This window comes from Choloepus didactylus, chromosome 2 (assembly GCF_015220235.1).
Source record: "Choloepus didactylus isolate mChoDid1 chromosome 2, mChoDid1.pri, whole genome shotgun sequence".
NCBI lineage: Eukaryota > Metazoa > Chordata > Mammalia > Pilosa > Megalonychidae > Choloepus > Choloepus didactylus.
Window position 1 is genome coordinate 26,457,200 of NC_051308.1, and position 16,603 is coordinate 26,473,802.

General features: G+C 36.6%; 3 protein-coding genes across 5 annotated transcripts in view; 2 read left to right on the plus strand and 1 right to left on the minus strand.

Annotated features, from left to right (window-relative positions):
* The window catches only part of KMO (kynurenine 3-monooxygenase), a 91,796-nt gene that overhangs the window by 52,274 nt on the left and 22,919 nt on the right, over positions 1–16,603 (plus strand). The window lies entirely within an intron of this gene.
* OPN3 (opsin 3) overlaps positions 1–16,603 on the minus strand; it is a 46,400-nt gene that overhangs the window by 2,265 nt on the left and 27,532 nt on the right. For both annotated transcript variants that reach the window (XM_037822038.1, XM_037822043.1), the window contains exons 2-3: positions 9,717–10,036; positions 1,511–1,762 (exon numbers count right to left, since the gene is read on the minus strand). In XM_037822038.1, coding sequence (XP_037677966.1) covers positions 1,511–1,762; positions 9,717–10,036 — 572 coding nt within the window. The remainder of the gene's footprint in view (positions 1–1,510; positions 1,763–9,716; positions 10,037–16,603) is intronic.
* On the plus strand, positions 5,182–6,715 carry LOC119523297 (40S ribosomal protein S24-like). Its single transcript, XM_037822060.1, has one exon. The coding sequence runs from the start codon at positions 6,278–6,280 to the stop codon at positions 6,674–6,676; it is 399 nt and encodes a 132-aa protein (XP_037677988.1). The 5' UTR covers positions 5,182–6,277; the 3' UTR covers positions 6,677–6,715.

The window sequence follows — 16,603 nt, forward strand, 5'->3', positions numbered from 1 at the left end:
GTGTCAGGTTAAGTGCTAAAGATACATTAATATAAGGGTTAAATAGAGTAAATATGCCCTCATTTTTTTTCCCAAGTAAATTTATTCAGGATTTTTTGTTTATTTATTGTATCTTCTATAGACTTCCTGTCCAAAGTGTGCTCCACAGAACCAGAAATATTAGGACTAAATGGGAGCTTGTCAAAATACAGAATCTTGTCACCCCAGAAATGCTCAGAAATACTGAATCAGAATATGCGTTTGTAGAAGATCTCCAGGTGATGTGCATGCACATTAAAGTTGCAGAAGCACTGATGTATAGCCCAGAGAGAGGGTGCAACAAATAATTTCTAACCAATCTATTTAAGATTAATTATTTGCATAACCTGTTTAGGTCCAAAAAATTAATTAAACTTTTAATCCATCTCACTAGATAAACTCACATGTGCATATTCTCAAAAAGTTTTGCAAACAATTTCAGGGGTTTCAATGGCTCTCCTGAGGCCAATTCAAGGAATTAGGTTCTAAGGGACATCAAATTAAAAATTTCTAAGTTAAAGAAAACATACAAATGGAAGAGAACATGAAAGGAAAAGAAAGACGTCTGATAAAAGAGACCTCTTGAGAGTAAGCTCATGGAGAGGGTAAACCAAAATTTTCATGGAAAAGGAAAAACCTAGAAAGGGATATTTTGGACTGAGCATTATAAGGATAATATATGAATGCCCACTTCTTCCAAACTCTTGAGCATTAGAAGTTGGAATAGCTATTATTGCCTGTATAATCTTTTTTCCTGTTATCATTGCCATTTAAAATTCCAATGGTGTAATTAACCATTATTCATAACTTTTGAATTTTCTGATCCTTAAGCTTTATAACTTGGAGACTCAGCTTCCTATTAATCACATTGAGGGCTCTCATAGTCATGAGAGCCAACCATCAAGTCAAAACCTTTCTATGTAGAAACAAATAATAAGCTTTCCAACATATCTAGAGGAAGTGTTTTGAGCCAAATTGACTCTGGTTAGATATTGGTCCCCAGTGTGAGAATAACAACCCAAACCAATTGCTAACAGTATCTGTAAAGAGAGTTAGAAGCGTGGAATTTTAGGATTTAAGCAAACCAGGTTCAAATCCTGGCATCAACACTTCCTAGGCCAGGCAAGTTATTTAACTTCTTTGAACCTATTAATAAAATCAAGGATAACAGTGCCCTATTTCATGGAGTTTTAAAGATAACAGGTGTAACCTGCATAGTACAGCATATTTAAAAAGCAATAACTTTGATTGTGGCTATTAATATTTGTTTATTACATTAATTTTAATAGAATTTTACCTATAAAGCATGAATTCCAATTAGTAGATTTTAAAATGGCTGTCTTTTTTTTTTTTTAATATCCTACATTTCTTCTTGAACCCTTTGCTTTCCTACAAAATTCTTGATTTGGGGTTTTATCATCTGAATTGCCTCTTTAGGAATATTGTCCTGGGTCCTGATGGGTGAAAACAATCAGTTGATTATAAAGCTTACCTTTCTGAGCATGAAGATATAAATAACCAGATTATATACAGTGCTCGATTTAACAAAGAGGTGTGAAACAATAGACACTGTTGGAGTGACCAGGTGTCCATAACCATTAACCACCAAGAAGCAGATCACGATATAAGGCATCCAACACATTAGGAAGGTGGCTATCATAACAAAACACATTTTGGCCACTTTCTTTTCATATCTTAAAATTTTGATCACTTGAACTGTCTGAAGATCTTCAACACAACGGAGCTGCAGAAAAGAGAAAAAAAGAAAAGGTTGAAAACGAAAGAATCACTTTTTAAAACTGTTTTTATATCAGACTCCATTCTTGGCCCTGCCTTAACGGAAAGAGGACTGCACAGGGCCTTGGACACTGACTTCTGATCCAGGACCAGCAGTTGGGCCCAGACTCTGATCCCTCTAGGCCTCAGTTTCCTCATTTGTTTCAGAGCCTCTTGGTTTTTAATGTTTTTCCTATTTACCTAAGAATAAAATGAACTATTTTCCCTAGATCTTCAAGTAGCTAAAAGACATCCTGAAAGAGTCATGATAAAATAGAAACAACTTCTCCAAGATACTTGAAACTCTTATCCAGAGCATAATTCTCCAGCTCTCAAACTGGGCAGCAAACACTTGCAATGTCGGGAGTCTTGCATGGTTAAGCCTACATCTGGGCTTGATGAGAACTTAATCCCTGAATGAATTCTTGCTAGAAACCACTGTGATTTCCAATTCAATGCTAATGTCTACTAAGTGGGATTTGATGAGGAATTCGTTGGTAGTTGGTTTCACCAGGGAGTTAGTTGCAGAGGAGAGCACTTGTTAAATCTGAGTAGCCCCATTGCTCTGAAATCAGCATATCTACTCTTAGTTTGCCCCATTAAAGATACTGAGGATTAATGATCTACATAGAGCCCGTAAGTTCATTGAGTTTTTCAGATAAAAGGTTCTTTAAAAATTGTTCCTATTTTTATTATACACATATTATGAATGTGAGGGGAAGAATATTCTTGGTCACCAAAAGAGTGTTCTTAAACCAAAATGGATACTTTTGAATATCCAAAGACGCTATACTGACTTTGCTACAAAAAAAACAAATGGTTTATAATAAACAAAACAGGGTGTCTGATATACTATTCATACTTAGTATTGATTATTTTAAACCAGGAAATTTAGTGCATTTCAACCAACTCTAGGTATACCCTCTATTTCTAGGGCTAACAAAAATTAAGGGAAAATTTCCCAAAGAAATCAATTAGAATATGTGCCTAGAGTATTTAAAAATATATTTCAAATGATATTTCTAAATTATCATCTAAAATTCTATTTTAAAAACTTTATTACTAAAATCATATGTTCATGCGAAATGAAACGAAACAGTTTCAGTAGCTGAGAGATTCCAAATGGAGTTAAGAGGTCACTCTGGTGGGCATTCTTATGCACTATATAGATAACCCTTTTTAGGTTTTAATGCATTGGAATAGCTAGAAATAAATACCTGAAACTATCAAATTCCAACCCAGTAGACTTGACTCTTGAAGATGATTGTACAACAATGTAGTTTACAAGAGGTGACAGTGTGATCGTGAAAGCCTTGTGGATCACACTCCCTTTATCTACTGTATGGATGGATGAGTAGAAAAATGGGGACAAAAACTAAATGAAAAATAGGGTGGGAAGCGGGGGATGATTTGGGTGTTCTTTTTTACTTTTATTTTTTATTCTCAATTTTACTTTTTCTGGTACAAGGAAAATGTTCAAAAAATAGATTGGGGTAATGAATGCACAACTATATGATGGTACTGTGAACAATTGATTGTACACTTTGGATGATTGTACAGTATGTGAATATATCTCAAAAAAATTGAAAAAAATGCTGATATTGACAAAGAACAGACAAACACGGAAAGTTAAAATAGTAGATTTTTTTAGAGTAGAAGGAATGCGTGTGAGGGGTGAGTGTGAAATTTCTGGTACTATTATTACCTGTGTGCAATTCTATTTTTAAAAAAACTACTTTATTTAATGTGATAGGACATTATTCTATATGCAGAACAGCACATTTTGTTTGTTTTCCCACTAGGAAAGGGAGAAAGGCTCTGAGGTTCTAGTAAAGCTCTAGATTTGGAATTAGATCTTGGTTCATGTTTGAAATTTACCACTTTTGCTTTCAGTGTGATGTTGGGTAAGTGAATTGCCTTCTTTAAGAGTAAAGATTAAAGGAGATTAAAACAAACTACCTATTAGAGTTAACTGAACCTGGATCCCAGTTCCACACTTCTGACTTTGTGAGGTTGTTTTTGAGATAAAATATTTATTTTTATTTGAAACTAACATACTTTTACCATATGCATTTGTATTTTTATACTACTATGGGATATCTGGAATTGTGATTTTTAATTTTTGATCCCTCGAGGGTGTCAATTAACTGGTAATAGAACCCAATCTCAGTTAATTGCCCTGTGACCTCCCATTATCTAGGGCCCAACAGTTTTATCTGTATCATTTTCTGGGCAAGTCAGTCCCTAACCTCTCACCATTTATCAAAGCAGAGCATTCATTTATCATCTAAAAATTAGAAGCATGCTGGAGAAGTTAAGTAAATGTTGGTCAATACTTCTCCAGTGTCACTTTGGTATAAGGAGAAAGAAGTTCCTTACTAATGTTTCAGCGTATTTGAGTTTAATATATATGAAGTTTCCTTTGTTATTTTTAATTTGTTTATTTTCACCTCTTTGTTTTATCGCTCTCCATATACCCACCCTGCTCATTTAATGTTTCCCAAGTAAAGAATTCTACTTCATGTCTCACTCCCCTTTTTTCCTCATCACTTGAGGAATTTTTTTTCAGAATTGCTATAGATGAAGCAAGAGCATATGTGCAGTCAAATTTATCCTACATGATGAACCACTTAAAACAAATTCTCCAGAATTCCCCCTAAAAGTGGTATCTGCCTATTTAAATGGAAGATGTCCAATCCTTATTGATTCAGTCATTTGCAGATTTTCAAAGAATTCCTTTTGAGTCCTCATTCTCAAGTGAGTAGCTATGTTTCCATTGCTCTTATGAGTCACTCCTCTGGATAAGGAACTTGAAGTAAATTACTTGCACCAAATTCTGTGTTGAGGTAACAGAACAGTCCAAAATCAAGTCACTTTATGCTTTTACCACAACCCCTGCATCTTCCCCTTTCTATGCCTTCTGCCTGTAACTCATTCAAAAAATAGTCATTGAACACCTACTGCATGCAGGTACTACTGCTTTACCTCTGGGTGAAAAGATAAATAAGCTTTGGTCTCAGCTCTTGAGAAATTCACTATTTGGTGAGGGGGACAGGCACACAAACAGATTGTCTAAATATGGGATATGTGCCATGAGGGAGATGACCAGGGCGTGCAATGAGAATAAACAGAGGGAAAACCAATTCAGAGTAAGGAGATCTTGCTCTCAGCTTTCTGGGGTAAGAAGGAGTTAACTGAGTAAGGAGGAGAGAAAGGAATAAGAGGCTGTAAGGCAAAGAAGCAAACAAACACACATTACCTTCTGGGAACAAGTAATACTGCAGTTGGCTGGAGCTTGAAGTGGCAAGAGGGATTGGGGTGTCAAGAAATAAACTGGACAGGCAGACAGGAGATGGCTGTGAAAGGCCTTGTGGTCATCCTCAGAGGCCTTATTTTTAATCATGAAGAAAATGGAACCCCTGAGAGATTTTAAACTAGGCAGTGACATGAAAAAAATTATATTTGAAAACAATTACCCTATTGACAGTGTGGAGAGAATAGATTAGAGGAAAGCAAAAGGAAAGGAAAAAGAACTAAGGTCCTCTTGAATTGTCTGTGGCAGTAGGATATGGGAAAAAATGACATACTGGATAAATAATAAAAGGTAGAATAGGTAAGACTTGATAATTGGCTGAGTGTGGGGAGAAACAAGGACAAAGATTACTACCTAATTTATGGCTTCAGGAGCTAGGAATGATGACCATGAGGGACTGTTATAGATCAGAAGACAGGCCTGGGGTGTAAAGAAAGATTTCAAAGTTATCAAGCTATTTTTAGAAGAAGAAATCCTGGCAATCTATGAGATCATCAGAGAAGAGTGTGTAGCAGGAGATGAGAGCTAAGCATAGAATACTTAGGAGGCCCAAGCAAGAGAAGCCCTAGAAAGAGACTAAGAAGATGGGGCAGTGACTCAGTAACATATTCAGGAGAGAATGGAGTACTAGAAACAACAGAGGAAAAAGTTACGAGGAAGTGGAAATGGTCCACAGTACCAAATCCTGTAGATGTCAAAATAATAGAAATAGAATGTGTCTATTGGATCTAACAGTTAGATACTCAATGACCTTAATGAGGGCTGTTTCTGTGACAGTTTAGTGGAGGAAAGAGGTATAAATTTGCAGAGGATTGAGGAATAAATTTAAGGTGAATTTATTCAATTATAAATTCCTTGAGGGCAGGGGCCATATCTTATTCATTGTTGTATCCTGAGGGCTTAGTAAGTAATTGGTACATTTTAGAGTCTCAAAAAATATTGGTTAAATGCATGGAATTAAATGAGGGTGTGGTGCCAACAGACACAAAAGTTTCTTTGAGTTAGCAGTTGATGCATAAGGGAGAAATAACATGATAGCTAGAGAGAATTGAGAGCATTTTTGCTTTTGTATTATCATGGTTCTATGCTCAAGGGGATGATATGGTATTGAGAGTAGGATTGACAATACAGCTCTTTTCCTCTCTGTCTGCTTGAGGATCACCCGCCATCATGAATGACTCGGTTACCATCCGGACCAGGAAATTCATGACCAACCGACTACTTCAGCGGAAACAAATGGTCATCGATGTTCTTCACCCTGGAAAGGCAACAGTACCTAAGACAGAAATTCGGGAAAAACTAGCCAAAATGTACAAGACTACACCAGAAGTCATCTTTGTATTTGGATACAGAACCCATTTTGGTGGTGGCAAGACAACTGGCTTTGGCATGATTTATGACTCCTTGGATTATGCAAAGAAAAATAAACCCAAACACAAACTTGCAAGACATGGTCTGTATGAGAAGAAAAAGACCTCCAGAAAACAGCGAAAGGAACGCAAGAACAGAATGAAGAAAGTCAGGGGGACTGCAAAGGCCAATGTTGGTGCTGGCAAAAAGAAGGAGTAAAGATTCTTCAATGACTTGATGCGTGATTGTGCAGATTTAAAAAAAAAAAAAAGAAAAAGATTGACGATATAAAGGAAAGAGTAAAGTATTACTTCAGAAAGGCCCTGGAAACAAAGTGTGGGGTAGGGGAGAAAATCAGAATATAGGGCCAGCTTATTTCTGGGAGACCTCTCCTCTCCTGTGGCTCTGCAACAGAAAAGAGGGGTCTAAAAATGAGAGTAGACATACAGGTTTTCATAAACGGCAGCAGGGAGTTGAGAAAGTCCTTAAGAATGGCTTTATTTTATCTAACAAGTAAGAAGCAAGATTGTTTGAGAAGAATGAGGTGGGAAAAGTAAGGCAAGAGATTAAAATGATAATCGAGGCTTTGTAATATCAATTGTGTGGAGAAACTATACCCTCTAGAGATTCAAAGATAGCCAGACAACACTGAGAAGACATCTGAGTAAGGGCAGTGGGGACTTTGTGTGATTTTTTTCCAACTTGTCTTTGGCAATTTGTCTACAGGCATGGAAAAGACAGACAGTTGGATTGATACATGGTTAGGGTTAACCAAATGGCTATGTGTGAAGAAAGTGGATTCGTAGACATTGAGACAATTGGGTCATGATTTGAAGTGATGCATGTGGCTTGTCTCTATAGAATAAAAGGTGAAAGGTAGAGGTATTGACAAGGTGAGCTACAGACTGGAGGGTTTTGATGAAAGAAAAGAACAGATAGAGTATGAAGAAGTATTCAGTGAGCAAGGAAAATAGATACAGTTGAAGTCAGAGACTGGGATATGGAGTGTGAACATTTAGTTCAAACGTTCTTCTTGATATTACCCAACAGGAAACCTGTGTGTGGTCAGTTCTCGTTCTTTATGACTCTAAAGTTATTTCCAGACAAAATATCTGTGTCATTTTCTAGTGGTGACTTTGTGTGGCATTTGAATTATGGAAAGTGTGGAATTCCCTTTGTCAGAGTTCTTAAATTCTACAAATGCTGAATCACGTAGTTTTTTGTTGATTTTGTCTGTACAGAACCTCTTTCCTTTTTTTTTTTTTGTTTCAAGAGTGGTAAAGAGAGAGTAAATGGTGCTTAGAGGCAATGTGATATGTTCGTGCATGACAATAAATAGTGAAACTACAGTGTGTTCACACACTCAATATTCCACAAATCTAAAAAGAGTAACTCAGTGCAAAGCTGAAACAAAAAACAATCCCAACAGGTAAGCTTCTGATGTTTCCCTTGATAGAAGTCCTGGTCATATATTCCCCCTTTGTACCCTCTTCACTATAAAACTTACAGGGAAATTCTCTTTTCTCTGGGAAACCATTTTCCTGTCATTTGGATAGGACTGCTCCCCTCCCCTTCTGTCCCCCATTCTAGTCCAAGGGTGAGCCTATGACCCAAATCTGGACAATCTGAGTAACTCACTGCTACTGTTCAGAGAGGGACATATGATTCAAACCAGACCTATCAGAGTATTTTCAACAACTTTTTGGCCAAAGCAGTGGAGATGGAGTCTTTTTCTGCTCAAAGGATATGAGAATTGGGACATCCAGCCACCATTTTTCCCACGTGAGAATGTAGTCAACACATGGTAGAAGTAATGCACAGAGATAGAGACAGAGGAAACCCTGAGATCATCATTTGAACCCTGGGCATAGCTGTACCTACATAAGATAATGAACCAAAAATAAATCACTTTTCTTGCTAATGCACTTTGAGTCAGCTTTTATTCATTTACAACTGAATGAGTGCTAATAGAGAAAGCATTCTCTTTTGATAGTTCAGGTACACTTCTGTCTATAAATAGAGGAATGGACTCATTGAACTGAAGATAACTGCCATACAGATTTCTGGGTTCTGGTTGATTTAGAGTCATAGTCTACTAGACCAGGTAGTTATTCATTTCTGTATCTCCTGTATTCACAAAAGGGCCAGATACAGAGTTCGTGCTCTGTTGTGGTTTGTTGAATGAATCATGCAAGCTGCCCGCATAGATAAACAAGTTCTACTTCAAGACTAAATTGTCAACACATTTATATCACAACTATTTTATTTTGTTTGCTTTAAAGTTTGGGACAAGGAAAACTAATTATCAATTATTTTCTCTGAAGATAATATGATTCTTTTAAGTACAGCTTCCACCCAGAATCTTTTATATCTGTATATTTATCAACTCTTTCAAGGCTCTGAAAATTCAACAAGGATTGTTTTGAAGATGCTGTCAGAGACTCAGAAGACTCCCATAAACCCACATACATACCCACTTCAGACAAATTCCCCAAATTGGCATGTGGAACTCACATGCTAAAGAATGCTGAAAATAAATTAATCAAGTGGATTCATTTTGCATAGGGCAAGTGCAAAAATTCATACATTTATGAAATGTTAGAACTAAGAGATACCCAACAGATTATAGGTTGACCCACTTAATAACTAAGAAAACAGAAGGAACCCCAGATGACAGTTGCATCAGGAAGGGCACCTTACGGCATTCTAAACTGCAATTCAGTGTGCTCCACGACTTCTGGCCTTTCAAATTTCTTCTATTTCTGTTTCTCCAGGAACTCTCCTGTGGTCTGCATATTTTATGATTAACAAAAGATAGGTGGCCACTTTCTGAATGCTTTGCTTTGGGGCCCAAAATGTCTATTTATACTGTATCAAGCCATGAAATAGAGTATAGAGCAAAAATGAATAAGTAGTATAAAAGAAATATTTTGTAACATGAAAGTTTATTTACAGTGGCCAATGGAAAATGTTTTGACATACACTTTCCTATCATATGTCACCATTTTGTGAAGACTAGTAAATGTATTATTTATAGCAGCATTTTTTTAAAAGAAATATGCTCTTCCTCATTAGAATAAATTATTTCCATTGGCCTTTTCAGAGTGTGACTCATAGTACAAAATTCTCCCACTGTAGGACCCCTAAAACTGCTCTGGGCAAGAACTGATCATGTAGGAAGAGTTTGATTCATTTCCACATAAAATTTTCTGCCCTGGACATGGTTTGGAGAGAGGGGAAGTTATCGTCTTCAACTCACCATTCGAATGGAATACAGAATATGGCCATAGCAATGGGCTATGACACCCACGGGCACCACCAGGCAGCCGAGAAACAAGAAAAGCACAAAGGAGGAATCACTGGAGTCTCTGGATTTCCAGTTCACAGTGCAGGCTAGTCCATGTATGTCCAGGGTGTACCTGTTCCAGCCCAGGAGAGGTGCTCCTGACCATGCCAGCGAGTAGAGCCAGATGTAGGTAATGGCCCTCCAGGTCCAGGAAAAATTAACCACTCTGGCATGCACCACTCGAATATAACGTTCATAGGCCAGCACAGTTAGGGTAGTAATGGAAACAATCCCTGCAAGAAGAGAAAGTGGAAAAGTGTAGCATGGCTCCAGGGAAAAACAGACATAACAGAGTTGATAAATTCTCCACTGCAAACATCTTACAGAGTATCTGCAAGATCACTGATGCTCCAAAAGCTGAAACATCTGAGAGTAATGATGCCCACAGCCCCCAGGAAATTTTTCTCATTAAAGAAAACATGGAGTAGAAAATGGGATGTGGATTGCAGCAGGACAAAAATAAAAGCCCTAAATGTACCCTCTACCACCCCTACCATCAATGATGCAGCTATTGCAATAATTTTTCTACCAAAAAAAGAATACCTGGAGTTAGGGAAGATCACTAGAGCAAGTGTTTCTCTTGGCTTTGCCTTCTCTGAGCTGGATCTGATTCAGCTATTAGAGATAAAGTCAAAGTGAGCTCCATGGGTTTGAACTGACCAAATTAATAGTAAAATTATGCAGGTGGCTGGCTTCAACTATTAGCAGATGTCAGTAGATGAACATGGCATATAAGGATTACCGACAAGGGAGTGTAGTCTTCTGTGCTCCCATAGTCTTTATTTATACCTCTATTTTGAATCAAATACACTTAATAACATTCATTTTTTTTTCTGCTTCTCCTTTCCTGAAAGAAAGATTTATTCACTCAACAAGCACCTATTGCTCACCTACTATGTGCCAAATACTGTGCTGACACTGGAGGTTTAATGATGACTAAGATGCAGAACTCATGTCCAGAGGGAATATAGATGTGCAAACAAGTACAATAGGTATAATAGGTGTAAATTGCTGGAAAGTCATAGAAAAGGAGGCATTTGTGAGCAAGACAGGAGAAGCACTTTCCAGGAAGAATGATGCATTATATGTCATGTAGGCATGAAAAAGGCATGAAAGGGGTCAGAGGAGATGAAGGGGAGGTAAAGTCAGAGAGAGCAGACTGGAAAGGCTAAGGTTGGTTGGTTTGTTTAACTTTTTCCTATATGAAATAGTAAATTATAAATCTGGATATATAGTGTTTTTTTTTTATTAAATTCAGTATTATTGAAATACATTCACACACCATACAATCATCCATGGTATACAATCCACTGTCCACAGTATAATAACACAGTTATGCATTCATCACCACAATCTATCTCTGAACATTTTCCTTACATCAGAAAGAACCAGAACAAGAATAAAAAATAAAAGTGAAAAAAGAACACCCAAATCATCCCCCCATCCCACCCCATTTGTCCTTTAGTTTTTATCCCCATTTTTCTACTCATCCATACATATAGTGTGCTTTTAAACATGAAAGTGGCACGGGTAATTTCTCTTTCTTCTCCTCCTCCTTTTTTTCCCCCCGAAAGAGCATTCTAGGTATAGGATATAACTTGAAACACAGTCTAGTACCACAGAGACTAGATTGATGGCTATTGGAATTGTTCAGGTAAGAAATGATGGGGCCTGATCTAGGTAATGTGAGAGTTACAAAGAGCAAAGTTTAGATTCCAGAGCAATTAGCATCAACACAATCTGACTTATTGAACTTATTGAACTTGGGGAATGAGGGGACTTATTGAACTTATTGAACTTGGGGAATTTATTGACTTATTGAACTTATTGGACTTGGGGAATGAGGGGAGAGAGGAGTCTAGGATAACTTGGAGATTTCTAACTGCATGATGAATAGATGATGATTACATCAACCAAGATTAAAAAAAAAACAAAAACAAAGCAAAACAACTCTCCCCGAGAGCTAATATGGGGGAGAATATGAAATTATGAGCTCCCTAGAATACATTGGTATAAATATTTGAATGAGCAGGCAAAGAGAGTTTGGAGGAAACGTGGTTCTAATGGAGAAAATAAATACAACTCATCTCTTGAGAAGTAGGGTCGGGGTGAGGTTAGGTTAAGACATCTGAAGGTGAGTGCCAGCTCTCCACTAAGTAGCTCTGTAACTTTGTGTAAATCATATAATCTTTTTTTTTCAGGTCTGGTGGTTTTTTTTCATAAAATTGAAAATCTGTTCACATTATAAAATTATGTGATTCTGTAATTACAAAAGTGTGAAATGAGGAGGCCCTGGACTGGAAATCAATTGGCAGAACATAGTTAATATTATTCATTTATACCATGACAGGTTTTTTTTTTTTTTTTTTTTAAGAAGGGGAAATGGCATTGGCCCCAGTTTCTGACACATGTGACATTCAATAAATGCTTGCTGAATAAATGAATGAATGTCTAGTAAATACTTAAATGATTGGAAGAAAAGATTGGGTTTTAGAATACAGCGGAAGAAAATATTTAAAGGAAATTAATGACATAATAGCAAATAGTGGACTTAGATTCAAATAATAAGTAATTATGAGGACTAGGAAAATATCGAAGTAGATAGATGTGTTGCCTTGAGTTAGGAATCTATTTTTCCCTTACTAAATTATCTGAAGAGTGATATCCTTTCTTTGATTGATTACATTCCTAGAAGGAAATCTAAAAACCTAAAGATAATGAGATAATATTGACTTTAATAAAATACTATTGGTTTAATTTTATTTACAAGCTTTGTTATTAAATATAATAATATTTAATTATATAATTGTTTTTAAATATTAAAGCATAATTTGGCCTTCAACTTTTAGTTAATTTAAAATGAATATGATTTAGTCCTTCACAGGCAAGAAAATGGTGCAAATAATCACACAATGTTGTAGATTAGTGAATCTTCATGTACCTTAAAATGAATTGATGAGTTCTATAGTTAAAGCAATAAGCTGATATAATTTTAACTTCCATTTATTCACTAACCATTTTTTATCTACATGTTTCAATCATTATGCAAGAAAATGGGTGTAGGAGTGAGTGGAAAAAAGCACCTCATGGAACTTATAGTCCAGTGAGTAAGAGAGATAATAAAAAAATTATCAAACAAGCAAATTAATGACGTGCTCTGAAGGGAAGAGACAACACAGAAATAGAGAACAGTATGAGGTAGGTGGGAGAGGAGGTAAACGGGTATGCTCATACTGACAGGGTGTTAGGATAGGCCTCAGGGCCCTCGGAGCTGAAGTATAAAAACCCAATTATGTGATAAGTCGGGGTGTGTGGTGGTAATTATAAACCTATCAGATGAAGTAGTATCTGTATTGAGCAACCTCTGAGTAGCTTTATTTCAGTTACTATACTCATTCAAAAACAATACAAGATATCTTTTTAAATATTCTATAATTTCATAAATGTTATAAGTGTCCCAGGAACGGACACCGCAGGCACAAAGATCCTAAAGAGGGGGAGAGGTTGGCTCATTTGACTGGAGAGTAATGAGCAAAGGGTAGAATGATGAGAGATAAAGTTGGAGAGGCAGGAAATGACCAGACCATACAGGGCTCACACGCGTTTTGTGAGTTTTTCCTTCTGATTATTTAGGTCAAAGAGAATTTTTTAATTTATTAAAGATATTTTAATATAAAAAATATTTTTAGGTCATAACTGTGTATGCAAGCACAGTGAGTTTTAAGTGCCTGAGTTCAGTCTCCAACATTTAGTACCATGACCAGTTTAATACACACCTGAGGGAGGCAAACCTAATACTTCTGAGAACCTCCCTGATAGCATGGGTTTATATATAGCAGGCTTAATCAGACTGACTTAGTCTTTAAGGGTGACCATTTGAATGGATCTAAACTACATCCTCTCCTTGAGAAATGTATGCCAGCCTTTTTCCCCCAGCAACACGTTATTTACTGATGAATTTTTGGTTCTGAGACAAAATTATTTGCTGTATTATGTTTGATTCCCTGAACACACAGTGAAAGGATGAGAATGAATGGACTACCTTACAACTACTTTACACATGAATTCTAACTAACATTGAGCCCAATTCTCTATTTCATGTGGTGCGTCACTTTCCCTTAATACTACAGGTAAAAACGTGGAAAGACATCACTGCATACTGGGTACTGATAATGTGTCAGGCCCAATGATAATCACTTTACATATGTTACCCCTCTTTTGTTAAAAAGAGGTCTGTGCCAAAAGGAGGATGTGAAAGGAAATGAAATAAGCTTCAGTGGCAGAGAGATTTCAAAAGGAGCCAAGAGGTCACTCTGGTGGGCACTCTGATACACGATATAGACAACCTTTTTAGGTTCTAATGAATTGGAATAGCTAGCAGTAAATACCTGAAACTATCAAACTACAACCTAGAACCCATGGATCTTGAAGACAATTGTATAAAAATGTGGCTTATGAGGGGAGACAGTGGGATTGGGGGGGCCATGGGGATCATACTCCTGTTTGTCTAGTTTGTGGATGGATGAGTGGAAAGGTGGGGGAAGGAAACAAACAAACAAACAAACAGACAAGGGCGCCAGTGTTCTTTTTTACTTTAGTTGCTCTTTTTCACTTTAATTATTATTCTGGTTATTTTTGTGTGTGTGGTAATGAGAGTGTTGGGGATTGATTTAGGTGATGAATGAACAACTATGTAATGGTACTGTGAACAATCAAATGTACGATTTGTTTTGTATGACTGCGTGGTATGTGAATATATCTCAATAAAATGAATATTAAAAAAAAAAAAGAGGTCTGTGGCTCAGACAGGTTAAGTAACCAATAGTGGTGGAGACAGTTTTGAGAACCCAGTACTATCCAACTCCAAAACCCATGATTTTGTCTTTACACCACCTGAGATGTTAGCATTAGTGTGGCCACTAAAGGGACACTTCTTCTTCCCCACAAATTCTATTAGGGGTACAGTAGCGTCCCTGCTCTCCCTGCCAAGCTGCAGATTAATCACACATGCATTAAATGCCTATCCCTGTGCTGAGTAGTTTCTTTGTAGGAAAAGAACAGAAACAGATGGTCCCTACCCTCAAGGAGACTACAACACAATAGTCTTATGAGGCCAAGACTAACTCACATGCAACATTAGAGGGTGATGTAAGACAATATGGAATCATATGTTAAGTTTATGGTACAACAAAAATTCAGAAAAGATAAGTTCCTAGTGAATTGTTTTGTGGGGATGGCTTCATGAAAAGGTGAAACTTAAGCTGGGTCATGAAAGATGAGCTAGGTGCTAAGGATCAGGAGCACTGAGGAGGGTATTTCTAGTTGGAAGCACAACTTCCACAAAAGCAAAGTGAGCCTCCTTGTATTCTTGCATGAAGGCCTTAGACTCCAGACGTGCGGCTGGGCTGGAGAGGCAGGAAGTTTGGATACTATCAGAGATGGCACAAATCTGACCATGCTTCTCTAGTCAGTGGATTTCTGTGGCACTCCATGGGCTATAGCAGGGATCTTTGAACTTTTTTCCTACTGACTTCTCTAAAAGAATCTTGAAAAACTATGTACACTCTCATATATTTGAAAGTTAATATTTAAATCAACTTAAGTTTAAAGAGTTGTGCAATGTAAATATAGACATATCAAAATTAAACTATGACCCAGCTCTTTTAAATATCCTTATTATATGTAAATTTTAGTGATTTCATAAACATATACAGATACATAGCAATCATTTACACTTATATTTCCATTCCACTATTCCCATCTATAATTTTTATCCCACTGTAATATGCTGTTATGGCTGAAAGATTTTGAATTATTCACCTTATTATCCTTTTCAAATCTACAAATATATTTAGAATTTGGAAGTTTTTAATTTCCTGGACAGAAGGCTCTAGGTGTTAAAAATTTATCGTATGGATTAAGTTTCATTACAATTTCTATTAGTATGCAATTGATAAAAATATGTTGATAAACATTAAATATTAAAAGTAAAAATTTTAATTAGAAATGCATATCTTAAAGAGATCAATGTGACTTCCCCTCACCACAAAGAATTTATGTATCCACATAAATTTAGTATTGCCACTGCTAGAATAAGACAGGATGTAGGCTAAATTCTACTCCTATTTTTCCCATTTTATGAAGGTAAACAGAGATTTCTTGATCACATATATATCCAGGTGGTAATGGAAGGTGGTAATTTTGTTATGTTTAATAACAAAATTGAATATATTCTATATTTAATCCTTTGAACTATTCTGAGTTTTTATGCCAAAAATCATGTATTCCTTCTTGTGAAAAATTATTTTTAGTGGTTTCCCAGCTAACAACTCAATTTTGTTAAAAAGCAAATAATTAGAAACCAGCTTGCTTGCAAAAGGATTTCTACCCAGTCATTAGAGTCACTCACTTCTTCAATATCTCCATCGATATTTTTAATTGCCTCTTTGTTTGCCACTTCTGAAATTTTTCACCATCTGGCAATACTCCATAGTAAGACTTTATTTGGGATCGTTAAGGAGTTTGCCTTTCTGTTTGGGGTGGAGGGGTGGGAGAGGTGATTGAGAAAGGGGTTGCCTTGATAGGCAGTGGCTGATTTCTAGGAAAGAACAAAATGGAAGTTGGAAATTTATAAATTGATGCTAGTAAAACTATCCTCATGTAGCCCATGCATGCATATGCCAATACGAGGACCAATCGTCTATAAGATTCAATATCTTTGGTGTATTATCAAGGCTCTAATTAATCTCACTGCAGCACTCACATCGGGAAGCACACCCTTCCCCAAATGGCCACGCTCT

What these genes read in the sequence shown, in the direction of transcription:
- LOC119523297 (XM_037822060.1), top strand. Translation starts at nt 6,278, where the DNA reads ATGAATGACTCGGTTACCATCCGGACCAGGAAATTCATGACCAACCGA.